The 27060-nt window shown below is 40.5% G+C and overlaps 3 protein-coding genes across 6 annotated transcripts; 2 read left to right on the top strand and 1 right to left on the bottom strand.

Annotated features, from left to right (window-relative positions):
• The first annotated feature begins 300 nt into the window (after positions 1-300).
• Positions 301-4117, top strand: LOC116253031 (9-cis-epoxycarotenoid dioxygenase NCED4, chloroplastic-like). The gene has a single exon (XM_031627744.2). It carries the CDS (start codon positions 1641-1643, stop codon positions 3429-3431), a length of 1791 nt encoding a protein of 596 aa, XP_031483604.1. The 5' UTR covers positions 301-1640; the 3' UTR covers positions 3432-4117.
• LOC116253030 (U11/U12 small nuclear ribonucleoprotein 48 kDa protein) lies at positions 3290-19195 on the bottom strand. Of its 3 annotated transcripts, XR_004172373.2 has the most exons (8): positions 17790-19195; positions 14819-14933; positions 14130-14240; positions 10531-11339; positions 6301-6438; positions 4747-4867; positions 3618-3671; positions 3290-3427 (listed from the first exon to the last, which is right to left on the bottom strand). XR_004172373.2 is itself a non-coding variant. In XM_031627743.2 (4 exons), the coding sequence occupies exons 1-4, from the start codon at positions 19136-19138 to the stop codon at positions 10641-10643; spliced, it is 2274 nt and encodes a 757-aa protein (XP_031483603.1). In that variant the 5' UTR covers positions 19139-19195; the 3' UTR covers positions 6246-10640. The 3 variants fall into 3 exon arrangements, 1 of the variants encoding a protein (XP_031483603.1); XR_004172372.2 differs by lacking the exons at positions 3290-3427; positions 3618-3671; positions 4747-4867; positions 6301-6438 and adding an exon at positions 10345-10451; XM_031627743.2 differs by lacking the exons at positions 3290-3427; positions 3618-3671; positions 4747-4867 and having other exon boundaries at positions 6246-11339.
• Positions 19196-21819: 2624 nt separating this feature from the next.
• LOC116253284 (uncharacterized) lies at positions 21820-26562 on the top strand. Of its 2 annotated transcripts, none has more exons than XR_007573260.1 (5): positions 21820-21936; positions 22393-22465; positions 23524-23581; positions 23705-24918; positions 26060-26562. XR_007573260.1 is itself a non-coding variant. In XM_031628046.2 (5 exons), the coding sequence occupies exons 1-5, from the start codon at positions 21832-21834 to the stop codon at positions 26127-26129; spliced, it is 507 nt and encodes a 168-aa protein (XP_031483906.1). In that variant the 5' UTR covers positions 21820-21831; the 3' UTR covers positions 26130-26562. The 2 variants fall into 2 exon arrangements, 1 of the variants encoding a protein (XP_031483906.1); XM_031628046.2 differs by having other exon boundaries at positions 23705-23905.
• The last annotated feature ends 498 nt before the right edge of the window (positions 26563-27060 follow it).

Here is a 27060-nt window from a genome sequence, read left to right as displayed (position 1 = left end):
CACATTTGTTTCTCAAGAAGTTAGAAAAGTCTATGCACAGTAGCAGCAGACTAACATGTCTAATAAATTTGTTGTATTATGAACTGAATTTCATATCTTTTTTCCTTCAAAAAATAGTTTTTGTGAACCAGACCGACTCACCAACTGGCAGGAATCTATTTTTACAACAACTGGCAACCACGTAACTGATAGCAAACGCTTTGGAAGGCGAAAGATCCAGCTGCTTAACTCTACATCTTTCAGGTCCGGACACCAAAATCTTCCTATCTTTCAACTTCCATGTCTTCAAGATTCGACCATTAATAAGGTGTCGTAATGTCATGTTTCCGAATCTTAAAAAAGGGGTTGTGGTCTCAACTCAAAGGCCGCAGGTCCTTTCCTAGCCCTCTCGCTGCCCCTTCCGAAAAGGCAAAAGCAAGGGGACATGTGAAAGTTGACAACGATGCTCCCTCCGTGAAATCTTTTATAGACTCCGTAACCCTCAGGCTGTCGGTGAGTTTACCTCCGGTCACCCCGCCAGTAATAAGGCAAACCCTTTTTAAGAATTAATTCTATCCTAGTGGGATCTCTTGCATTGCGTTTGGATGTCACGGTTAAGCATGTCATCCAAACACGTCCTTCAAAAGATCAAAGAGAATTAAAGCAAGACCCGAATGTATGTTCATAAAGTAAAGCTTGTCTGATCTATCGTTTTCTTCGTTTCGAAGACCTTTTCAGTTTTCCCAATTACAAGATCTGTTCTCGTCCCATACCTGTCGCTACTGACAGATTTATCTTAGGTATCAGCAGTCCCAAGTTATTTTTTCACTCCGTGGGCGGGACGGACCCAACTTGTAGTTGTACGCCTCGTAAAACCGACGCTAAAGCGCATCTCAAGAAAGACTTCTCCGCAAGTGGAGCTTCCTTTTTGTAGGGGAGAGAAACGTTCGGCCCCCACAAAGCCTGGATAGAATTAGGGGCGTGCCATTCCCAGGGCCAGAAACAGTTCCAGTACGGGGCACGTACACATGTTGAAAGTCGGGACGAAATTAAAGTTCAGGGGCAGTGAAAAGCCCATGTCATCTCTGACGAGCGCGACTGCGACTCTTTTCTCCGTATCGCAGCAGCGTCGCGACTGGACTTTTCGATTTTGTCATGGTTAGAGGGGGAAAAACTTTTTGCGACGCTTTTAGGGGTTGATGTAGGGATCGGGATTAGACGGACGGGTTGTGCGATGCGTTGATGGAGAGAGAAAAACAAACACGACGACTGGCTGAGATCAGCAGGAGCCACAGGTGACGATGAGTCCTTAATCCGGCGACGGACGGGACTCGTGTCCAGGACGGCCGGGTGGCCGATGAAAGGTCAAAAACCACCGACCTATTTTTACCCGCTCACCTGCGAACGCGTCCGAACCATGCGAGCCATCCACGTCCCTGCTCCCTCCCAGCCTTCCCACGTGCCGAAAGCTTCCCCGTCACCCTCAGCCCTCACCTCTACCACGTGCCCACTCCATCGGTCATGTACATAGAGACTAAGCCGATTTTTTTCAGACGTATATATATATATATAGGTGTGGAGAAAGGCCGGCTGAAGTAACGTATGGGTGGAAGGGTGGGAGGGGTATTTCCCAATTGCAGTTTGACGGCATTTTTTTCTTCATGGGTGCCAGTGCGCCATATGCAGCTTTTCCCACAATTCAGCACCATGACCACCGCCCTCCAACTCTCTTCAATTCATGGCGATCGGAGACGAATTTTACTGGAAAAAGAGAAGCGGTTTGTACTTCGAGATGCGGGAATTCGGTGGATCGCTCCATCTCTGCATCATATTCTGTTCCATTGAGTGCTGGACGCACCATGCCGTCGACTGCCACCACGCCATCGTGTTCTTCGTCGTGGAGATTGAACCCGTTGCAGCGTCTGGCAGCGTACGCGTTGGATGCTCTCGAGCACGGGATCATCGAGCCGATGGAGAGGTTGAGCGCCATCCCGAAGAGCGCGGACCCGGCGGTGCAGCTCGCTGGAAACTTCGCACCCGTGGCCGAGTGCCCGGTGCAAGACGGGCTGACGGTGGAAGGACGGATCCCGGAGGGTCTGGCGGGAGTTTATATGCGGAACGGCGCCAATCCGGCGTTCGCGCCATCAGGCCGCCATCACCTCTTCGACGGGGACGGGATGATCCACGCTGTGACCATACGGCCCGACGGTGGGGCGAGCTACTGCTGCCGGTTCACCAGGACGAACAGGTTCGAGCGGGAGAGGGAGGCGGGGCGGCCGCTCTTCCCGAAGGCCGTCGGCGAGCTTCACGGCCGTTCCGGCGTTGCCCGATTGTTGCTCTTTTATGCCCGGGCGGCCTCAGGAATCGTCGATGCCGGGCGCGGCGCCGGAGTCGCGAACGCGGGGCTCGTCTTCTTTGATGGCCGGCTGCTTGCGCTCTCGGAAGATGATGTTCCATACCACGTCCGCATCGGTAGAGACGGTGAACTGGAGACCGCAGGCCGGTTCGACTTCTCCGGCCAGCTCTCTTCTGCAATGATCGCCCACCCGAAGGTCGACCCCGCCACCGGCGAGCTTTTCGGACTTGGTTATGATGTCGTTCGGCGACCGTACCTCCGGTACTTCGCCTTCGACTCTACGGGCCGAAAGGTCTCCGACGTTCCGATAGCTCTCGAAGAACCGACGATGATCCACGACTTCGCCGTGACGGAGAGGCTCGTCGTCGTACCGGACCACCAGGTGGTATTCCGACTAGGAGAGATGCTCCAAGGAGGATCACCGGTCGTGCTCGACAAGCGCAAGGTGGCCAGGTTTGGGCTCATGCCGAGGTACGATACCGACGCAAAACGACTGAGGTGGATTGACGTACCAGGCTGCTTCTGTTTCCACATATGGAACGCATGGGAGGAACCGGGCTCCGGCGAGGTGGTCGTCATCGGCTCCTGCATGTCGCCGGCCGACGCGATGTTCTCCGATTGCAGTCAGCCACTGCGGACGGAGTTAACGGAGATTCGGCTCGACATCAATACCGGCGAGTCGAGGCGGAGGTGTCTCGTACCGGGCATGAACCTGGAGGCAGGTCAGGTGAACCGGAAGCGTCTCGGGAGGAAGGCAAGGTACGCCTACCTTGCGATCGTCGAGCCGTGGCCAAGGTGCTCCGGCATCGCGAAGGTCGATATGGAGACGGGCCGTGCAGAGAAGTTCCTGTACGGCAACTGCCGGTTCGGGGGCGAACCTTGCTTCGTTCACGACTCGGGAGAGTCGGCTCGGGAGGACGACGGCCACCTCGTGACGTACGTGCATGATGAGGTGAAGGGGCGGTCCGAGTTGCTGATCATCAATTCGGCGACCCTAGAGAAGGAAGCGGCAGTGGTGTTGCCGTCTCGGGTGCCGTACGGTTTCCACGGCACCTTTGTAAATTACGAGGATCTGGGCGGCCAAAAGTTCAGCTGAAAGAAAAGAAGCACAAGTTCGGTAAAGATGACAGGGAAAGTGCAACTGAAAAGATGGGGAAAAAAAGAATCGCTGACTGAATAAAGTGCCCAGATTTTGTAAAATTTGGATTCCTGGGTGTTTGTTGCACTCAATTATCCAGATAACAGAAAAAAGATGAGACACATTGAGAAAATGGTGGAAGACCTTTTTAGCTCCTTATTTCTGAATACGTGGAATGAGAAGTGCCTCGGAAACGTTCTGCATATAAGGAATCAAACGCCGTATAAGCAATTAAATGCCACCAAGGATAAGCACAAAGGTTTCACAAAAGCGTCGATCCTTAGTGTGGTCCAGAGAAGCAAATGGGTCGGATTTTATCATTTTTAGGTACACAGGCCTAATCTTAACTCAAATGCGGTCAGCTGTCGCGGTGGGGCCAAACGCATATGGTCATTACCCCTACACCCAAAAGGCAAAGTCGAAAAAATCTGGAGCAAGTGCCCCCATCAGACGGTCAATCTTTTACCTCAACCGTAGTCCCGTCTGCCCGCTTGAAACAAGCACTGTTTAAACTTTGTAAAATCTAAAGTAAAGGGGTGTAGCTCTACCAAGTGGCAAGGTGCCTAGAATCTCGTGGTTTTTGTCATACTTTTAGGTTTGAGACGAAATTTCAGTCTTGTGGTCGCTGTCATATTCTAATGTGTTGTTCATTTATGAAATGTAGCTGTCATATTCTAATGTGTTGTACCTCTAAATTGTAGATGAAATGTAGATGAACACAAGCTTGATACTCAAATTAAAATGTGTATTATAGGTTTACGTAAATCTCATAGCAGCATAAATTAAAAGGTGTATTATGGGTTTACGTAAATCTCATAGCAGCATAAGAATACAACCTTAAGCTTGTGTTTGCGGTGATCTGAAATCCTAGGATCTTATATTCATGAAAGGTCATACCTCCCTCATCTGATGTTCAATCATGTAGCATGAATTTAAAATCCATGCTATTGAGATATTCAGTTTGTTTAAACTAAACATCTCTTAAAACATACTTGTCTTGGACCTTAGGGGTTTCATGCCAAAAACAGTAAACACTAAAACAATTAAAATTAAAATTCAAAAAAATAGTTCAGATGCATCAGATCGAACTAGAATCTAGAACTTCCGCGGCAAACTGCAGGGAGATATGGCTCCCCACCCCTATTAATCAATGAATCTAGAATCTGAGCTTGAATCTATAAAACTGAATCTCGACCTAAACAGAAATGAGATTTGCATACAATCAGGCCCAATCATTGTGGATCTCAAACCTTTCCCTAAAATCAGGTTTTACCTTGCATATTGAGCCCGTCTGATCACCAGGGTCTGGTAAACGAATCTGGATTAGGGTCGGGAATCGAATATCTCTGTCACCCCTGTTTCATAGTTGGGTTAATCCAACATCTCCGATGTACCTGTTTCAAAGTTAAGTCGCATAAAGACTAGCCAAAGCTAAAAAACACCGACATCCCTACATACAAAGGTTAGGTCGTACAGACTAGCCAAGCTCAAGACAAGGGACCACCCTGCGTAGCTTTAACAAGATTATTCATAAAACCCTACCGTCAGTGCATATAACTTTTAGAAAGAAACGGGACCAGGAAAAAAAGTTGAGAGGTTGAAGAACCGTACTCTGTGAAGCGTCAGACACAGGGTGGGAAAGGAAGAAGGTAAGGGGATGTTACGGTCGTATGATGTATCATCGCGAAGAAAATGAGAGCGGTTGCCAATGGTAGAGAGAGAGAGAGAGGAGTGTGTGATTTTGGGGCGTGATTGCATGCAAAGGCTATCATGATAATGCACACGCAATGAAAACTGACCAATGGTCTCAACGACGCCTCGAAGTCTTGAAAAAACACCAGTGCTGCAAAAACATCTTGTTACAGACAAATCGGACGCTGCAAATTCAAAACCAACGTCAATAGGTAGTCATTTTCTTTCGCACAAGAATTGGTTGGCAGTCCAATTTTTTGTTGTTTCAGTGCTTCCTACTAATAGAATGTGGAAATCAGAGTTCCACTTTTGGAATAACCAAAGCTACCTGAAAGTATAAAAAGAAGTTTTCCTCACAGCCTGTGACATCTGCAACTCCATACATACGAAAACCATGTTTTGCACAATTTGTGAAATACATAATATCATCAGAATGGAATTCAAATAGCAGAATATCCAAGCTGTCGCCTTCACTTCAGAATGAAAGAGGAAGGAAATAAAAAGCGGACAAGTTGAAGGAAGCAGTTTAGTGACGTTGTATGAGAGTAGATTCCGTTGGTGAGGAGACCATTGAGGCAAAGCAAGATACTAGATTTCTTTGGAGGGAAGAGAGAGAGAGAGAGAGAGAGTTTGGGTTCTGCTGCAATCCAGCCAGGCACTAAGATTCTTCCCCAGTTTGTAACTTACACCATGACGCGAATAAGCCCTTACGATTGAGCCCTGTTCGTTTTATATTAGAATAGAAGTATTATTCTGCAAGGTTTTCATATTCACACTCATCGCAAATTATAAAAACCTGACACCTTCATACTAATCCAGTACACGAGTCTTGAATAGCACTGTGTGCATCTTATGAATCGGAGACATTATGCGTTGCGATGTAACTAATGGATTAGGATCACGTTTACATTTTGATTTTAGAAGCAAAAATGTGTTTTTTTTTAAATGACGGATTCTTTATACATCGTACAGAAATTACTTTCTTTTTATCAAGATCCTGCAATCCTAGATGGCTATAAATCAGATGACCAAGACCGTTTCTATTAAGAAGCACAAGCAGATCATATATGAAAGAATTGATTGACAAAAAGAACATCAAATATATGAGGATTAAAAAGCACATATGCTGGCATACCTGTAATACAAAACATTAATAATCATCAGGAAACATGTACTTCTAATGAAATCTTCAGCAACACCACCGAAACAAAGGCAGCCATTTTCAGCTCCAAATCGCTGCCAGAAGGGTCCTTGCATGTCGGGTAACGCCAAACTACAACGAAGCAAAAGTGGAATAACTTGTTAAGCAATAAGATAGACGTGCATGGGCCACTTGAGTATTAAACTACCACAGTCCTTGACGCTGGGACAAAATTGTAGAAATAGTAGTCAATGTGGTAGGGCTCCATGGTCTGCAATGCTAATGTACCAGAAATATTGCCCCATCACATCACATGGCTCACAAAAATCCTGACACCATGCTGTGGCATAAATTACACATAAACTTTACATGCCTGCACCTTTTTTTTTTTTGCCTTGGTCCCAAGAACATATTTCCTTGCAGAAGTTGGACCGCATACAAGCAGCAGTAGACTTGCGAATAGCACCACTCGAATCCTCATTAAAGTCAAGCAGTGAATGTCACACTACTGTGTGAATTGTTCCGTTTAGCTGTGGATCTTGATGGAGCACAATCATGCGCTACAATGAAGGCCATCAATTACTAAGTACAATGTTCAACTGTTTTGGCTTGTGTAGATATGATGCGATATATCCACCTGCATCATATACTACCGGTGAAATTTGAAGTTACCATTGTATGGTCTCGATCAAGCATTCAAGAGGAGTCCGTACATTCAAAAGAATTAGACATTAATATTTTCTACCGCAATTGACAACCTGCTTTACTGACACAACCAAGACTAAAACTTCAAAGAGGCTCGTATCTTCAAGAAACTTTGCACTGATATATTGTTAAAGGACTAACCTACGCCGTGATACTTCCTGTTCCTTTCTAATAAAACTACCAAAAAGGAACATGGTATGCACGGGGCCTCTTCTGTCCACTGTGTTGTCCTCTTTGACTTTCATGCATTGTAGTGGTCATCATAAACCAATATTAATTGTGAATTTGTTGGTTTATGTGGAAGAGCCATTTCTTTCCGGATGGAACGGCCTAAGTCTAGACTTAAAGAGCCTAGACCAGATCTAAGGAAAATGCTAGTCCTAGGTTTTTGCCCACACAATTTGCCCCATACCCTGTGTTTCTCCTTTAGGCAGACAACCTGAAGATCCAGGTTTCCTTTTGGGCTACATATGGCTGAAAGAGTAAGATTATACGAATAGGTTTGGCTTAAGTCGGTCAGATTTGAAATAAAGCAACATTTCAGCAGCTCTTGTTAAGGTTCTTCTTTGGGATAGGGTGTCATATAGGCCAAAGCTCTACAGACATTGAGCCAAAATACATCCAGAAAGGACAACAGAGGGAAACAAGCATAAGAATGTAAAAAGAGATCTTACACATTAAAGAAAATGTCATGCAACCTCATTATAGGGTTATGTAGGCTTACACCATATGGTTATGTAGGCTTACAAGGTATATAATTTTCACTGATATTCATTCCCGTAAATCCCCCCACTACAAGGAAAATAAAATTTTAAATTAGCTTAAAATTGCAAGTGACTGATGAAAATAGCAAACAGACCAACATGGTCCCTTTAAGAGGTGGTCATTGATGTGTTTTCCTTAAAACAAAAACAAAGTGAATCAGAAGAACCTTATACACATGTTGCCCTTTCATCAGCTTGAATTACAAATACGGGCTGTGTTCCACTAATTATGCATTGCTGCCAACCCCCTGACAAACACTCCATCTTTAAATGAAGAACCATGAGGATATGTTGTTTCTCAGAAAAACCATACCCAAGCCATCACCACCCAAGTTTATTTGCAAGACACATAAAAGGAGACGCATACTCAAGCATATTCATGATAAAAATTCTTCATAATTGGTCTTTATACAAATCCTCACATCCATTTAGTATGGCAGACAAAGCAAGACTGTCCATCCAGTATCGCGAACTTGATCATTCTCCTAGTTCTGTCACTGTCCCTCCAATTTCATTGACATGAATACCACTAATTTCTATCCTAAGTCGTCACAATTAACAATACACAAACTAAATCATAACTATCAGAGACAAATGCTGTGTGATGCACCAATATGAAACCACTAAGCACATGGCTGGAGCCCTTATCATTCCAATTACTTTTCAAATAGTAGAAATCCTCTTATCTTTCACCTAACTTCTAGAAAAGACAATTTCATATAAAACCATGGTTGCATTCAGAATATTGTGAACACCTTGTTCGGCATCTCCTTACAAATGAGTGCAAAACAAACTAACATACTCCTCTCCAGATCCAGCAACCACTTTCAGACAGACATGGTAACTAAAGGCTAATGAAATACTAAACATAGTGCACTTGTTTAAACAGTCCATACATGGTAACTAAAGGCTAATGAAATACTAAACATAGTGCACTTGTTTAAACAGTCCATCCTAGAACTAAGACCTGAATCCACATTAATAATTTGATTCCAATTCCAGTAACCAAATTGAAGAAACACATAAGTGAAAATAGACATAACATAAAAACAACCAGAACATAATACCAGAACTACCATCCATCAATCCAAAAACCTATACCAGAATTTTCATGACAAAACATGGAAGTTATCCAATAAAAAGTTCCTCTGAAGAATTCCACAAATTATGCACAAAATGATGAGGCTGCAAATAGGGCTGTTCAACGAGTTGAGCTAACTCAAGCTCAACCCGAACTTGCTCGATAAACTTGACTCGTATATTAAACGGGTCGAGTTCGAGTTAAGAAATGAACTCGACAACATAAATGAGTTGTCGAGTTCGAGTTGAGTGGGCTCGGCTCGGTTAAACTTAATTAAGCTCGAAAAAAATATATATAAAATACGTCTCATAAAATTATCAAAAAAGGTAGGCTGCTCAAATGGGTATATACGCGACTAGCACGTGGGAGATTCCACATGCTGCCGCTTTAAAAAAAATAATTTTTTAATGAATGCTTGGCTTGGCTCAAGAGTCAAGTAGGCATGCGCATCGGGCTGGCCCAACACTTGAAACCCGAGCCCGGGCCCAGCCCGATTCAAATTAATATATATATATATATATATATATATATATAATATATATATATATATATATATATATATATATAATTAATAGTAATAAAATATTATAATTTATATATAAAAATCAATAAAATTAATATTAAAAAATTATCAGGCCGAATCACGCTTAGTCGGGGCTACCCGCGGGTGCTTTTTTTTGGGCTGGGTACCCGGTACCCAACCCTATGCCCAGGCTTAGAGTCAAGTCAATCTTAGGCTCGAGCTTAATTGAGCTGAGTTCGAGTTGTAAGAGCTTGAGAGGAGTCGAGCTCAAGCTAATGAAATTGAACTCAACTCAAGCTCGAGCCGAGTTTGAGCTGGCTCAGCTCGATTCGAAACAGCTTGTGAACAGCCTATGAGAAATTTTGGATGATCTATGCTAGTCTGTTGCCAACCACATTAGGGAATGATATATTCAATGACCTGATAAGACCAACTACTATATTTTAGCTCCAATTAAAATCGTTATCTTTCCAATAAAACAGAAACAACACAAAAGAACACAAGACTAATGCTAGTTTCGATGACTTTATAAGGCCTATTGCTTTGTCAACTCCAATAGAAATTGTTATCTTTCCAATAAAATGGAAACAACAAAAAGAAAAGGCAAGATAAATTCTTGACACCAGTGAATCACAAGGATAAGCTAAAATGATAAATAAATTATAGCTGCATAGGTTAATATTCAACAAAATCAACAAAGTGTTACTTAAGCCAACCATATCTATTGATCCCAAAGGGTTCGGATCACCATAAATAAACAAGAACATACTGCATAAAAGGCATTTCACAAGTCATTACCAGTATGTGCCAAATGCCTAAGACGAAAATAGATGTAATATGATGATCTAGGAAATCATACCAGCATGTAGCAAAACGATATTATAACAGGATATAGTCAAATATAACATGCAGGATGAATCAATTCACAAGGAGGAGAAGGAATGAAGCAATAAAAACCTAAGTGATAGATTGAGAACACTCAATGCCTTGATCATGCCAAAATTATAAGTTAAGGATACAAAGAAGGATACAGGAGCAGAAAAAAAATTCTCGAACCCTGAATAACTTCTTACTGCACAAACATATGACTGAACCTTGTTAATTTTAAAAGGAGGCACATATTGTCAAAAAATCAAGAATTTGAAACTTACTCCTCTCCCCTGACAAAGGCCACTCATTCATCACTTTTTCTTTGGATCCTTCAGTGAAGAAATTTCTTGGACACATCTCCACTATATGCATGCTGATCTTCAATCCATCACTAGCTTCCATAATAATCACAGCCATAGGTTTCTGAATTATATGACAGAGAAGGATCATATCTATCTTCCAACATATGTAGTGTATTAGATTCTGAAGAAGTTCCTCCATACATCCCGCTGCTCCATCTATCTTCCTTTATTGTCCATCCTGTGTAACCTTTTTCATTTGATACCCTTTGTCTTGATGAAGAATGTGATCTTTCACTGTGGTTCCCTGTTCTAGAAGAGTGCATACTTTTCGTCCGAACGTCCATACGATCTTTCCTTTCCCCATGCTCATACTTATCCAGGTATTCCCTGGCACTTCTCACACCAGGTGGGCTTCTTGATCTGTAACTTCTATCATGTTTATCCTTACTCAGGGCCTTTTGACTGCTGTTTTGGTGATTATAATGTATTGACTCGCCCCAATTTCCCTTGTTTGAAACACTTTGTGAATTATAGCTTTTGCTTGTCTGGACCCCACGCAAATGGACCTCTTCTGTTACATAAGAAACATTTCTATCATTCTTTACAAACAGTCTGTCATCTGATGCACAATAGGAGACACCCTGAGATTCATGAATATCTGCGGTCGCAGTGTTGCCAGAAATAGCTTCAAGAGACAAAACTCCTTTTTCTGCACCTTTTGCAAAGCATCCAATGCCACCAGCACGTGTAATTTCATCCATGTGGTCTTCAATTATATCCCTTAACACCTTCAAAAAAGGAAAATAAAATTGCTTTTCAAAAGTGAAAAAAAAAAAACCACACGGCAAGACAGAAGCAAGTCAAATAATTTTATTTTTTTGACCACCAGTTGAGAATTAATAAAGATTAGGAGTGTGAGAAAAAAATATACATGATTCGGCCCAGATTTCTGAACTTAAATCAACTCAGAATCAGATCAGGCAGCATCTATGCCCAGATTTCTGCCTGTTAAGGGCCAACCTTTTGTGGTTCGTTCTACATTAAATGCAAATTCAGTTAACATCTATTTCTAATTTTGCAGCTTTCTCATAACAGATTTAAAACTTATGGTCAGGAAATCAGAATGAACATCCTCATGGTGCCTTATGCTCCCCAGTTTTTTTTTTACCCTTCTTCAAGACTTCACAAAACAAGAGAAATCTGACTTTTATGTTGTGCAATCCTTTTCACAAGGACAGATTCCACTGAATCCAATTCAAATTTTTGGCTTGGACTGTTGAATAATATTCAACCCTAATCAATTCACACCTGTTTTGACCATTAATTAAGAATAATCTTATATGAAGCAAACCTTAGGTTATGACTAACTTTGTTCATGAATAAAATTACCACAATACCCTTACTATAAGCAAATTTTATGTTGATTATAATGTAATAAGCTCTTAACCTCTCTAACAATACCTAATAATGTTAAGGGAATTTTCCGTTTCTGTGCCTACCATTTTCCTGTTATTCCAGAAAAAGTCCCATCCTTTGCATTTTCCTAATAAGGGCCACATTTTTCACAAAACCTGTCAAACAAGGATCAAAAGGAAACTTTATTTAACCTAAGGAACATAAATTTTTAGGTGCAACCTTTTTTTCAATATTATCAGCCATTAAGCTACATTATTACCCTTCTCCACTTATCAATTTCTAAGATGCCAGCTAGAAGGTAAGAAGCTGAATGACCAGTTGCATATAAAAGTGCTTTTGTATGTTTTGCTAACATAAATTTATTACAATATTAGATAACATAACATATTTGAATAAAAAATGAATTTATAGTGTATGCAATGTATATATCACCCAGGCTATGCATATGTGTATCTAAATTCATATATTTTTGAAATACATATGTCAGTGTTATTTGTATCCCACGATACGCTTGCGTAAAAGATAAGCTTGTGTATCATCGGCCATATCATACAATACAGCCGATACACCTCTGTGTCATACGATACGAGGATAAAATGATTTTTTGTAGCTTTGACAAAAGAACCTCCCTCTCCCTCTTTCTAAACAGGTCTAAAAGTTGTGAGAGGGGGAAGTTTTACTAGTTTTTCTACAAAAATCATCCATTTATGTGATAAATTGTTGATTTAGAGGAAAAGTCGCTGGTGCATAAGAAGGTTTACTCATGGCCCTGTGGGGAGACCTTGATTGATGATAATCATAATACATTATTTGTTGCAAACTTGTAATGTAATCTAAAATGCTTTAAATTTAAACTTTAAAGTTGTGATGGATGTTTCTTATGTTATTATGAATTTCTTATTTGTCATTTCTAAATGTGTTGTTAATATATTATGGCATATGAATGAAGTGATGGAGTTTTTTACATAGAATAGAACACATTTTTTCTGATTTCTTTTTGTTTTTCCTGATTCTACCGATTTTTTCTAATTTTTCTCTGTTTTTTAATTTTTTGAAAAACTGTTATGAATTAAAAATTAATTTACGATACATTACACTACGTTACCATATAGTGTATAGGTAGGCCCGACCGATACATGTACGATATTCCTTTTACAACATTGACACATATCGAATAAGCTAGTTGTATATGTGTTTTTGTCTTTGTTGATACATATAGGAGAATTTCATGATGTCGTATGTACGATGTTGCTGGATAGCTAAAAATTAAAAATTTGTCGTTAACAGTACCATGAAAGCATGAATCATTGCTAAAAGTACCATGAAACGTTACTGCACCATAAACTGTTGCTAATGCTCATGCAACAACATAGCAACAACGGTTTTTACTTTTTAGTGATAGATTTTTTATTTCTAACCATCTAACAACATCCAACACACAATAGCTACCTATATATATATATATATATATATATATAAGTACCATGAAACGTTGCTGCACCATAAACTGTTGCTAATGCTCATGCAACAACGGTTTTTAGTGATAGATTTTTTATTTTTAACCATCTAACAACATCCAACACACAATAGCTACCTATATATATATATATATATGTACAAGTACCATCAAACATTGCTGCACCATAAACTGTTGCTAATGCTCATGCAACAACGTTTTAGTGATAGATTTTTTATTTTTAACCATTTAACAACATCCAACACACAATAGCTACCTATATATATATATATATACACACACACACATGACAGTACTAAAAATTATATTTTTGTTATTAAACAAATAAAAATTAGGTTTATTTTTTTGGTGGGGGGAGGGGGTGTTGACGAGGGGAGAGAGAGAAAATGAACATGTTAGAAGCAAACCCTAAATCTTCCAATTCACTTCTGAGTTTTGTGGTTGCGAAGTGGGTACCAGCCACTCATAACCATTGAAGTTTAGACACAAAACAGACTTCTTGGTGCTTTCTATATTAAATAGATTACCCACTATTTGTAATCAAACAACCTGGCCCAATGAAAACAGAGCCAAGTTTAGTTATCAAATACAGAAGAGAATATAAAACTATAAATTAGCAACTGAACAAGTCACCAATGCAGTTTCACAGTTCAGGAATTTCTTTGACCAACAATAAGATAACAACCTGTACTGGTGTCCGTTTAACCTTCTTGCCACGATATGACATTCGCCGACGTTTATAATCTCTTTCTTCAGCCAAGAGCTCCTCCTTTGTCTTGAGCTTTCTTCCATCATCCTTCAAACAATATCAAAAAATTCAAAACATGAGCCAGAAAAAGGCAGCACCAGAGAAAATGAGCATATATCAAGTGGCAATTTAGAGTAAAAGGTATCAGGAAAATGAAAAAAACAAAACAAAACAAACTTCATTCTTTATACATTCCTCAAAACATAATGCAATTTTTTACACACTTCTCATGCAGTGGCTGGAGCAGAAATATGTACTGTAAAGGGCACCAGAGACAACACTCCATAGAGAACACCGAAAGAGGTGTTCAGATACCGGTAGGATAAGGTTTTTCCTCAAAAAGAGAAAAGGGTTGGAAAAAGGATGGGGAGCACAAGCCTACTAGGGGAGGGTTTTAGGGTGAGATGCTCATCCTGGACCAAACCTCTGTGCTGAACTTTTCAGGTCAGGGTGGCCATGTACTCAACCTTGGCTCGCACATGGCTCTGCTACTCCCACACCTGTACTGCATCTCTGTCAGAAAACTCAAAATAACCATGTATAACCTACGCCCTTATATGGAAAGCAAATGTGAAATAAGTGTTCTTCCATGCATAAAGAAATGACTCTAAAGCAGAAAAAAGAACCTGGTCTTGAGATCGTTGCCACAGAAGTCCGTCATGTTCAATTATAGGTCTATACTCAAGGCGCCCTCTGCGCACTTCATCAGCCCTAGTAGAAACCTGTGCATGCTCTGTTAACCTATAAAAAGAATGCTATTATTAACTACATTGAAAATTGACTTGCAGGCAAAAAACGAGCATCATTCAACATCATGGACACCAGACACTAAATTAGATATATAAAGGAAGAAAAAAACAAGAGAAACTGATGGATGCCAACCATGCGACTTTAGATAATTTTTCTGCAAACTATAGCTTCAAATGATAAAACTTGATTCTTTCCAGGATCTAAGACCACAAAGGAACTTCCTTCGACGACACTTAAAAGGGGATAACACTGACAGAAGATCTTTGGCAGCATACTAATCTCAGCCAGTTTTCAGGTAGCATGTTTCAGCATTTCATTGTCAATCAGTAGTCTCCAAGACCTGCTTCCAGAGTCTCATTGGATTTCACATAAAATATGGGATTTAAAAATACCAGTGGTTTGAATCCATGATTTTCACCACACTGAATCATTTTATCCATGTTTGCTTTAGTTCGGCCTCAGCTACATATACTAGTGATCACCCTTAACATCGTGGTGTATCATGCTAACATGAATGTCTAGGCCAAAGAATCTGCCACAGTTTGCCCCTGGGTCCTTAATATCAATGTTAAAAAAACTCGCTGAGTCAGCTTGTTGATTTTGCCGTTGGCTTGGCTCGGCCCCCTACTGGGTCAACCCAGTATGCAGTCTCGTTTCCATTAAAGACTCAGTGTGATTCAGTAGTAACTCATTTGACTTGGCTGAGTCACGAGTCAAACAAGACTTGGGCGAGTTTTAGTTATTTTTTCTTGATGAGCTAAAGGCCTTACGGTATTTTTTTCATCAAATATAAGAAACCCAACAGATGGGCTTTTGTTTCTGTTTTACCTTTGCGTGACACCGATGAGGGATGATGAAACAAGAAAATCCTAATCCTATGAAAATGTCCCATTTGTTTTATCCATCCACCTCAATCCGGCAACCACACTGGCAGGAGGGGGAGGTGGTTGTTCCAACAACTTTACCAGCATCAAACCTCAACAAGAAATCTGACATTAGGGGGCAGTTTTTACTTTTCATTTTGTAACCCTTCAGGATTTATCGACTGGTTTCGGGCACTGGCACTGGCAGGAACAGTATATCTGGCGAGTGCACTAATAGGAATAGTGAAGCCGACAACATCTAATGTACCCTTTTTTTCCTATTGATTTTGTTGCTTCTCCCTTTTATCCCCCTCTCTGTCATTATTTCCAATCGTTTATCTCTCACCCTTTTTTCAGCATATCAATCTCTCTCTCTCTCTCTCTCTCTCTTAATGCCATCTCTTCCTCTCTCTCTTTTTCCAAGACCACCCTCTCTTTTACACTTTCTAGAACCTCTCGATTTCTCCTTTTCCAACAGATGCTTTTGTCTTTCCTTTACCAATTTTACTGTTCCAGCATCCACACTTTTGGGCCTTTGAAGTTTGAAATCAGGATTTATATACTATGTGGCATGCAGGTGTTGTTGAGTGTTGATTTTTTTCTTAATCACAAGTATTTTATTCTTTGACTGAATGCAATCATACATACAATTTCTTGTGTAGCGTTTGAGGTTTCAAAATCTGTAATAAGTATTATTTGACTGAATGCATATGGTTTCTTTTGTGGCTTCTAAGGTTTCAAGTTCTATAATTTATAATGCACATCACTCTTTTCTGTTACCCTCATTGAATATGCATATTAATTATTAAGAGAAGAGAAGAAAATTTGAGATGGAATATGTTTGGTTTCTAAGATCAGTGTCCTGTGGTGCTACCACTGGTGTCATCCATGATCCATCTTTTAGATTGTATCTGTTAGTTGGTGTTAGGTGGCATCATGTACAATGTGATCCTCATCCATGTCAAATAACTTAATTAGGACTTTAATTGCTGTTAGCTTGACTTACTTTTTTCGTCACATAACTAATTAGGTCATTACACTTTTACTTTATGTTTAAAAACAATGTATAGATTGTCTTTTCTTTAAAAAAATAGTTAACAAAACCCAGCCTGAGTCACTGAGTTGGCCCGCCAAGTCACGAGTTGAGAATGGATGAGTCAAGTTCCAAGTCAGTGGGTTTGAAAACATTGCTCAATATAGGTAGAAAAATTATTGCAAACTGGAAACAAATTTAGCATAATAACAACATTCTATGAAACATGTCCCATGATTTAAAAAAGAGTCATAACAAACTCTAAATCTTCAAAATGGTCCACATAATTTGGATAATGAAATTTGTGAGAACATTTAAATTTGCATAAGTATGTTCCTGAAATTATGCAGGAAAACACAATGTTAACAAGATGGTCATCAAAGTGGCTGGACATAGTGCCTACCAGATACTGGGAACACGTTTAATAGTTTTTTGGCCTTAGAGCCAAAAGGATTTCTTAAACGTCCATTAAGTTCTCCTTAAAAAAAAAAAATACAAGACACAGCATGAGGTTCAGGAAAAACCAAACATCAACAGAATGGTGTATATTCCCATTTTTCAAAACACTATCCATTAAACCCATACTTAGTAACATGAAGGATCACTTTATACGCTCAGTCTTCCTAACTTTCAGGGATTCTGACAAATTGATGGAAAAATAGGAGTATTGGTGTCTTACACAGCCTTACACCAGTACTCAAGAAAATATTTATCTGAATTATGATCTGAATCCAACTTTAGCAAAGAATTTATGCAAAGAAACTACATAAAATGCTTGTTATCAAGAGCTACTGGGATTCCAAACAGTGCAAGAACAAGGATAAGATTCACAACCACGGTATATAAAAGTCGATGCAAAATAACAAAATAGAACATTTCCAAACGGATAATAGGCTTTAACAACAGAACCAACCTCAAACAAGCAACAGACGTTATGTATATAGATCTTACCGTTGAAATTTGGAGGGTGCTCCAGACAGACGCAAACCCTTTATCCTTTCCTCCAACGAAGCACGCTCAAACAATGCAGCTACAGCAGCAGCTACTCGTGATACGTAAACCTCTTCTCCGCCGAGTACTTGTCCACCATCTGGACATCTTTGATCACCATAATTTCCAATTCTAGAAGGCCTGTCAACTGGACCATCTTCGACATGGCACTCAACTTCAAGCTCATCGGCTATTTGGAATAACAACGAAGAACGAGCAGCACCAAGCAAACTGTGCTTGACCATGTTCATTGCGAAGAGCTTCCCGTTTACCTGTCCATATAAAATTGTCAACTGAGAGCCCAACCATGACAAGCTCTCGAAAAGAACCGGACAGTCAGAATAACAATTCCCGGAGATATCTTCCATACAACAGTCTGCATTTCTTGACACTGCTCTCAAACAGAGTTTCAGTAGAAGGAATAAATGATCTCGCATATCAGCGTCTATTACGATCCCATGCAACGGGGAATTTGAAACTATCCATCTCTTCACGTCGACCTTCTTCAGGTTACCCAAACACAAAACGGCCCTATGCACGGTGAAAGAACACCTAGCCGGATAATCAATCCATCCCATCACCTCACGCTTCAATTCCCAGAACTCTGAAGGAAGGAATCTCGGCCGATGATTCTTGATGTCCAATTCTTTGCTACCAAAATTAACGCATTCAGCAGAAAGAACGGGAGGAAGAGTGAAAATGCGCTTCGTATCCGCATCAATCGGGGGCCCAACCACACCAGGACAGTCCCTGTAAAAGAAATTAGCGTTGTATCCCGCTTCCTCATCGAGGGAAAAGCAGAGATCTTCCCCTGACTCTTCCAGGCGACCGAAGAAGTGGTTCTCCGACGGTAAGTCCGGCTCCGATTTAAGCGAACTCCGATAGCTCGGCGGGGGCAACTCCTTCGGGTCGACGTTCCCAGGCGCAGAAGGACAGCGAAGATAGTGAAGGAATAGGTCCTCCGGCGGCATTCTGTGCCGGGAATCGTACGGACAAGATGAGAACTGGACCTGAGCAAGGGGTTTCTGCAGATGGAGGAGATCGGAGACCTCTTTGACCGTACGCTCCGCATGATCGATCAGTGATTTCAGCAGAGAAGCTGTTGCCCGGAGGTCTGGGGGCGCCTGTCGAGGGATAGAGGCGGGAGGGGGAGGGGGAGGGGCAAAGATGAAGCTAGGGTTAGGGTTTTGAGGGACGAAGGACAAATTGGAGTTAGGGTTTGGATGGGTGAAGGCGAAATTAGGGACAAGGTTACGGTTTGGGTGGAGGAAGGTGAAGGCGGGAGGAGAGGCTTGATGAGAAGGATCCATGGAGGCTCCCGGCAAAAATTTGCAGAAAAAGAGCGGGGGGAACCCTTTTATAGAAGGCCTCTTTCCGGTTCTTTCGGGTCATCAGCTCAGGCTCCTTCCCGGGTTTAAATTAATTGTGTGCTCGATCCGAGGCTTACAAGTAAAAACGCGTGCCTCTGCCTCTGCCTCTGCCTCTCGTGTAGCCAGCGTCGAATTTTAATCAGATCCGTGCTCGAACCCATCTTGGGGCGTGCCCGGACCCGTGTTGGGCGTGTGTATCTAGACCAAACCCGGATTCGGTTTTCTCATGAAAGAAGGTCTAAGCGAACCTTCTTTTATGTCTTATGTAGACATATGTAACTGGGTCCGGTGTCGGGTACTCGTAGAAAAAAAGAGGAAAAAGGGTTAGCGATTTGGACCTAGTAATTTATTTTTTTAATTTTTTTATTTATATATATATATATATAATATTTTATTATCATTAATTATATTTATGTATTGTTTTATATTAAAAATATATTTTTAAATTTAATGCTCAAGCTCAGTTCATGCTTATTCTTGTGATGCTACCTTTGCTCTTGTTTGAAGCACATAAGATTGGGATCATAATGATCATGATATTCAAATGAAAATTAACCACATATCAACCTTTGCCCTAACCGTGTGCCAACTTTGGATTCTCCAACTCATTCTTAAATTGTAAAATTTTTAAACTTCACCTAATTATAATTGTCATATTCATCCAAGACAATTTGCTCTTTTTCTCTCTCTCTTGTTAATGTGTGACTCTATTGCCCCGTCTATCTACTCTTTTCCTACCCCTCTTATTCTGTTTTATTGTATTGTTGTAATGTTGCCCCGTCTATCCCCTCTTATTCTGTTTTATTGTATTGTTGTAATGTATATTTCATTCTTTTCTTTTATTTTTGAAGTCTGTTCTTGTATCTAAAGAACATCTTCTTCTCAAATTTTGTTATGCATTTTCATTATATCGGCTTTTTCTCTCTCTTTCTCTTATTCATATCAACACTTCTTCCAGCTTTTCAAGTACTGTAGTGGCCACTAAGGAGGGAGGAAAATGGGTGGGATGTGTTTGCAGGTTTTGCCCCTATTGGCTATACAAAGTATCGTTAGACGTGGCTATATATTTTCCTTAGTTTGCATTCCTTTTTGTTTAGGCGCCTAAAGACCTTCAAGTTGAAGGAGTTAAAAAGGAAAAATTGATGCAGTTTCGGCATAATATAAAATCACAAAACACTCAAACTAGGTCCAGCTCATTTGAAACCTGTAGGGGCGGAGACACATGTGGACAATTGCTCACTGTGCCCTATGAAATTTTTCTTATTTGCTCATTGGTTGACTCTAAATTTTTATATATTTAAATATAAAATGCTCTTCAAATATATGGTGAATGTTTCTCAGCTAAATATATTTGGTCCGGCTTAATGTAAAATCACAAAACCCTTAAACTAGATCCGGCCCATTTCCCCAAAAAAAAAAATCTTATTTACTTATTGCTTGACTCCAAATTTTTATATATTCACATATAAAATTCGCCTTATAATGTCTGTTAGCCAAATACTTCTAGCTCGGCCACTAAAAGGTAGAATGTCTAACTACAGTTTGCGTGCGTTCAAAAAGACGGTGGAAGGCTCAGGCTTTTTGAAAGTTGATAGTGTTTAGAGGAGGATCTTCTTGGAAGGTGAATTTCACAATTCCCATGGTGGAAAAAATAATTTCTTTCTCGATCACCTTAGAAACACCTGGTTTTGTGATATTCCTGTAAACTACCAAGTTCATCAACATGCTCATTACGAGTTGTTGGTTGTCCGATCGACTAAAAAAAAAAACATTCAAGTTCGTGAACATGTTCACGATCTTGTTCGTTGTTCGCAGCATCCTCAAATGTGGAAGAACCCCAGAATGCAATTTCCAAAAAGCTTCACAGCTTCTAAGCCCCGGTGAATTTTGCAGCCAGTGAACATGATAATGCTACTTTTGGCAGCAAAATTGACAAAGCGAAAGCAAAATTTTCAAAGTTGTTCAACCTTGCAGATCTTATTTGATATTATATCTCGAAATTTCTCGTAAAGTGGAATAAAAGTTGCCGATTATTGAATCCATAGCAGAGATGAACGCAAAAATGTCAGTACGGGAAGAGGAATTAAACTCACAATCACGGAACATCCGCATTTTTTCCGGTCATCACACAATTTGCATGTAGTTTTTCGTCTTCCAAAATCAGTTCCTATTCTAAGGTACCTTGTTGTTGGTTAATTTTGAGATAATATGTCGTCCATTAGACAATTGTAGATTTGACACGCCATACCCAAAAAAATGTAATTAAGAACATTATCTTATATTTAATCATATAAATATCTATATAGTGATCTTAATCAAGTAGGACTACAACTAGAATTGTTGTTAATAAGTTTCACATCAATTTCAATCACCACAATTTTTTTTTGAAAGAGTAGTTAACTCTTAGTTTTTGATCATTGTGATGATTAAGAGCTTACATAAAATTCAGATGTATCATCATTTTCTTGTTGATATTTGAGAAACATGTTGTGAGTAGCAAGGGTCGATCTGTATTTCGTCCAATTTCCACATCCAAGTTGTTGGCACTTGGTAGTTGATGAGATGCTTTTTCTTCGTACCAATGATCGGTCTTTGCATTATGAACCTTTCATCGTTGCCACTTTCCATATGAGATGGGAAAGAGGAGGACGGCGAAGGAGATCGCGTTGGAGGAGTACGGTTCATTCCAAGCGAAGCCCGACGACGGCCACAACCTCACCGCTGATCTGCTCAATCAGGTCCTCTCTTATTCTCTCTCGTTCATATGCTTATCGTCGCCAAGAATTTTCATCGTCAGGACAAACCGATCGTCGATGTTGAAGGAAATTTCGACTGTCTGGATCAATGAGCGTCTTCGTTTATAGCATAGACGTGAAAGCACCCTAATAACATGGGAGAGATGTCGATCAGATCAAATTAGTGCAAAGTTAGAGTGTTGATCGTCGCTGATCAGGGGGAAACCAAACTAGCGTGCAAAAACCTCAATTTTTTTCCCGGCAAGAGCTCGGCGACGTTTGTGTTTTCGGCATGTTCATCCACGTTTGGTTATACTTTTTCTCTTCGCCTTACGATCAAGTCGATTGTAATGATCACCTCCTCTGTTTTATCTTCTCTTTTCTTGACATTTTTTCATATATTGTGATGCATTATAGGTAGACTTTTGAAGCTTTTCTCCTTTGTTTTCTCCTTTTCAGATAGTAGCTATGCACGGCTTCTGCAGGATCCATCAGCCTAAGTTATGTCGTTCCTTCGTTAGTCGTCACCATGGTGAGCGAGAGAGAGAGAGAGAGAGAGCACTCTGTTTTTTTTTTTCCGTCCACAGTGCGAACTGTCTTGATTCCGGTAGTGAGCGAATGTAACTCGAAGGAGGTTTATCCTCTGGGAACGATCAATGGAAACTCGAAAATGTCTGGAAAAAGAAGAGTTCTCTGAAAATTTTCAGAAGAAACTTGGAATTGCAAGATGAGAAGGACAATTATGAACCATGGAAATTCTGAAAGCTCATCTGGCTGTCGTGCCTCATACATGGAGTTATTCTTGGGACCATATCGTTCTCGGAAGTACCGAGAAAGTTTCAAGATAATCTGTTCACATATATTTGATGTTTTGGGATTTAATTCTTGATTTTCGTCTGTCCGAAAGAACTTTTGCTAGCTAGCTAATCGTTGATTTTTTTTTTTTTTTTTTTGCGATGGACATGGAAAAATATTCTACCGCGCTTTCTTGGAATGAATTTCAACACAAAAGTCGTTAAATTGGCGCCATCGTGGTTTTCCTTGCTTTTGTTACGAAGATGTCCTTGGCCAACGTCCAGGGTCATTGTTCCAAGGACACGATCCTAAGGAGTCCTCCTGCTTCTGACCTTTCTAGCAAAGTTAAGGGATATAGGGGTCCACGGATTTGCGCGGGAAAATGGACGCGGTCAGGAAGGGTGGTCAGTTACTGAAGGGAGGCGTCTGCCCAATTTCCGTAAACAGCTTCAAATGTCCAAAATAACCTTCAGAATTCCCTGATTATGCATCGGAAGCTTCAGAAATACCTGGCTAGCCTTCGCAGGGCCTCCAGCAGACCAGGTGCAGGCCTCTAGCTTGGGTTCAAACAAGACCGGACAGGTCGAGTTAAATATGGGTCAGGAGGTATAGTGAGGAAATCAGGACCAAGTTATTGTATGTTTAAATTGAATGCCTGTTGGATTTCAGTCCGGAGTTAAACGAGTTGCATTTGAACGTGATTCCTAATTTCCTATACGATTAGAATATTATGGCCGAGCTTCCGCGCATATGATCCCAACTCTTTTGAGCTCACTCCTTCCCGTCCTTCCGCAGGCAGAGATTATGGAGGCGTTCCGATCGATGACACTGTCACTCTGGCGAGCCTGTTCAGGTCGACCCCGTGTTGCCTTAGCCCTGACTCCGACTTCTTTTACAGCGTTTTCGTTTCAATTAAGCTTAGTGCTTTTATGACCCCACTCCGACTTCTTTTACTAACGTCTTCGTTTCAATTAAGCTTCCTGCTTTTATGCCTCCAAACGGACGCCGATCGAGAAGGGGTAATCTTCGGTTCAACGGAGCTCGTTTCATGGAAAAGCCTGACCACCCGGCCTCCTCTTTCTAGCAGAAAAAGTGCTTACAGTAAACACTTTTCAGGCAACGTTCGGTGTTCTTCGAGACCCTCTTCTATGCGAGAAATTAAGCTGTGGCTGCTCAGGTAAGTAAGTCGGCTTACAAATTTCAGGAATTGAATCCATTTACTGTACTAGATTCAGGAACATTAACAAGCATAGGAACATTGGAAAATATAGGCAACGCACTTATGCTGCTAGTCTGCAACAAAATATCCCCTTCACCCTGCTCTAGTCTTAAAATGGCCTGGGGAAGAGGGAGCAGCAAGTGCTCCAAGTGGTTCGTTAGATAATCCGCTCACCTGACTATTCACCCAACAAGTCATGGGCGAACAAATGTAGGGTTGAATCCTCGGACCATTCCTGAGGATGGAAGGGCGTTTTGCTCGGAGGCCGGCCGGAGGAGGGATTCATACTTGCGCCACCATTTTTAGTACACACCCCATCTAATCCTTTCAGCTACAAGTTTCGGCAGAAAAGGACAATTTGCATGCAATGGGTAAATTTCCTCAATTATTTTGTTAGTAATAATTAAACACAAATAAATTGCTGCTACAGTTTAAAAAGTTATCCCTGAAACATAGGGAGAAAAAGAATGGCTAACGTAAACGACAAATCGTTAGCTAAACAAAAATAAATTGCTGCTGCACTTTAAAAAGTTATCTGTAAAACGCAGGGAGAAAAAAAATGACTAACATAAACGACAGATAGTCAGCCTGTTGCTGGAGGACACTGGTGGCAAGGCCGGGCCTATAAATGTAACTTTCTCAATAAATGCAATATTTTGAACATAAAAATCACACCCATGAAGTAGACTATTGGAAATAAAAGTGAAAAATGTTATAAGGAAAGGATGTAGACTAGCACCTGAATGCAATATGTATGTATATGTCCGAACTTGTTATCAAAGAATCAAGAGAGTCGTTTAAGGGGGGGTTGGGAGAGAGAGAGAGAGAGAGAGAGAGAGAGATCTAGAGCGAGACCGGAGAGGAAGAAGGAAGGAGATAGAGAAAAATGGGGTTCAGACGCCACGCTTAGCACAGTAGGGCTAAGCAGTTCTGGCATTCACCAGCCACATTGGGAGAAACAGAGCTGACAGGTACCCGACGTTCAGTTTTATGCTCATTTTAAAATTCATTTTGCTCATTAGGTTTCTACTTCCTCCTCATTTTAATGGCCTGGTTGAATGCCTGGAAATTTCCCGTAGGCGAAAAAAATAAGATTCAACGGTATCAGAAAAAGTTAGGGCCAAGATAATTGATTTTGACAGTAAACCATGCGAAAGTTCAATTCATGGAGACCAGAAACACGGTCGTCAGGCTGGAGTACCTCAGCTATAAACTGAACAAATGCTTTCCTACTAGCTCTATACACACGGAAAGGGCCCTGATAAAGTGTACAAGGCAGAGATGATTGTAATTTGTAAAGTAGCAATTTTTGAAAATCCATTGTTTGAGACAATGGTGAACCGGCTCCATCGCAGAAGCATGAATGACCACTTGAGCAGCCTGTAACAACAAAAAGGGGTTCGAGCCTTCAACTGCTTTTCCACAAACTGAACAAGAATGCAGCAAGGCTTTTCGTAAACGCTTCTTCCCCAAGTGCTTTAATAACAATATAATCTACAGCCTCTCTCGATGTCCGATCATCATAAACGAATAATGTCTTAAATAGAATATCAACTAGAGATGATGCAACATCAGGTGGCATTTCGCCTGCAACATGGCAAATCAACATCATGAGGACAAAAATTCAGTTGGGAATCCAAATAGATTTAGAGACAAAGAGAAGACTGGGATAATGGTCAATATATCTTCATCAGTTCCAAGATATGTGATTCAATTACAATTTTATTTTGGAAAGATTGTTATGTAATAGATTATGAATCACCGTCTTATTTTCAAAATATTTGTTCACGTAGCACTTTCCTTTTGCAACCTGCAAACTTGTTAAACTGTGGAGCGTGTTCCCAATTTTCATAAGCTTCATCTATTATACAAAAAATTGTGAGCGATGGGTATATGTTGTCATATTCTCCATGTTAAAAGGGTCAGCATCTCTTGTCTTCTTTAAATAATGGTGTGGCCGTGGTGTTGGAAGACTATTAGTCTTTCTGTATTACTTCTTGCGTTCTTGTGTGTTTGCTTCATTTCTTCTTCTTGGTCTTCAGACTGTGCCGGAAGGCTTCCTCCTTAATAAAACCATGTTGGTCTTCCATGACAGTTTTCAGTTTTGGACAGGTTGAAGAAGAACCTGCACATAAATGTTGTTGTCTTTGCCAAGATGAAGGGGAAGAATGTGAATTCCTGAAATATAATGATCTCAAGCTTGCCAGGAACTGAACTTTCCTGTCCTTTTATGTCTGTTACAGTCATGACCATATTTGAAGCGAAACTGATCATATTGTTATGACTGTTGTCTCTTTTAGCACCACTAACAGAGGAGATGAAAGTTCACAGACAGATATTAAGAATCGTTTGTGTGGGTAGCAATGTCTTTGTTGGCAATTCCTTAATCAGTATGTAAATACTCCATGGATGCATATCAGAATGAAAACAATTCTTCAATTGTGAAGATGGTTCAGGACGACATTATGTCATGAAAGGCTTTGATTTTAGGCCTGCTTGGCCTATGTGGATATTCAAGAAAAGCTGTGGAAACTGCCAACAGAGTGCTGGCCATGGGGTCGGTCAGCAAATAATATCGAATTCTTTGCAATACTGAGATCTTGGAAGCAAAAGGTGATCTCGTTGATGATGGACTCAAATACTTCAGCCTAACGGAATCAAGGATATATACTACTGTGGACATGTGATGGTGTGTCCGAGAAGTTTATTATTTGCGCCATGATAAATGAAATCATCCATAGTTATCTCTTCATTCTCGTTCCTCCCCTACTCAATCTTACATATATTATAAACTAATTTTATTTTCCGAGAAGTTTACAAAAAGCTGCTTAACTTTGATTTATTTTCAGAAAACTACTTCATATTTTGGAAAAATACAAATGACCAGCTAAGTTTACAAAATAATTTGCGGCCACATGCTTTCTGTTTCTGAATGAAAATGCTAAAGCATATTCAAAAAGATAATTTCACCCATAGAGGGAAAAAAAAAAGTACCTTACGTGTTTTTAGGTTGGGTTCTTTGTAATTTTGTATTTCAGTTAGGCGTTATCGTAAAATCAAAAGGCTAAGAGAGAGAGAACGTGCGAATGAAATTACTGAGCAACCGTCTTGAA

Source organism: Nymphaea colorata, chromosome 4 (assembly GCF_008831285.2).
Source record: "Nymphaea colorata isolate Beijing-Zhang1983 chromosome 4, ASM883128v2, whole genome shotgun sequence".
Classification (NCBI taxonomy): domain Eukaryota; kingdom Viridiplantae; phylum Streptophyta; class Magnoliopsida; order Nymphaeales; family Nymphaeaceae; genus Nymphaea; species Nymphaea colorata.
The sequence above is the reverse complement of the archived record's forward strand: the minus strand, read 5'-3'. Positions and strand labels throughout refer to the sequence as shown.

Excerpts from the sequence above, each read along its gene's own strand:
- LOC116253031 (XM_031627744.2), top strand. The coding sequence starts at position 1,641 with ATGGGTGCCAGTGCGCCATATGCAGCTTTTCCCACAATTCAGCACCAT.
- LOC116253030 (XM_031627743.2), bottom strand. The coding sequence starts at position 19,138 with ATGGATCCTTCTCATCAAGCCTCTCCTCCCGCCTTCACCTTCCTCCAC. Across the intron at positions 14,934-17,789 it reads GCACCCTCCAAATTTCAACG|GTTAACAGAGCATGCACAGG; the intron begins GTAAGATCTATA and ends TTCTTTTTATAG. Across the intron at positions 14,241-14,818 it reads GGCAACGATCTCAAGACCAG|GATGATGGAAGAAAGCTCAA; the intron begins GTTCTTTTTTCT and ends TATTGTTTGAAG.
- LOC116253284 (XM_031628046.2), top strand. The coding sequence starts at position 21,832 with ATGGGAAAGAGGAGGACGGCGAAGGAGATCGCGTTGGAGGAGTACGGT. Across the intron at positions 21,937-22,392 it reads CCGCTGATCTGCTCAATCAG|ATAGTAGCTATGCACGGCTT; the intron begins GTCCTCTCTTAT and ends TCTCCTTTTCAG. Across the intron at positions 23,582-23,704 it reads ACTCTGGCGAGCCTGTTCAG|CTTCCTGCTTTTATGCCTCC; the intron begins GTCGACCCCGTG and ends GTTTCAATTAAG.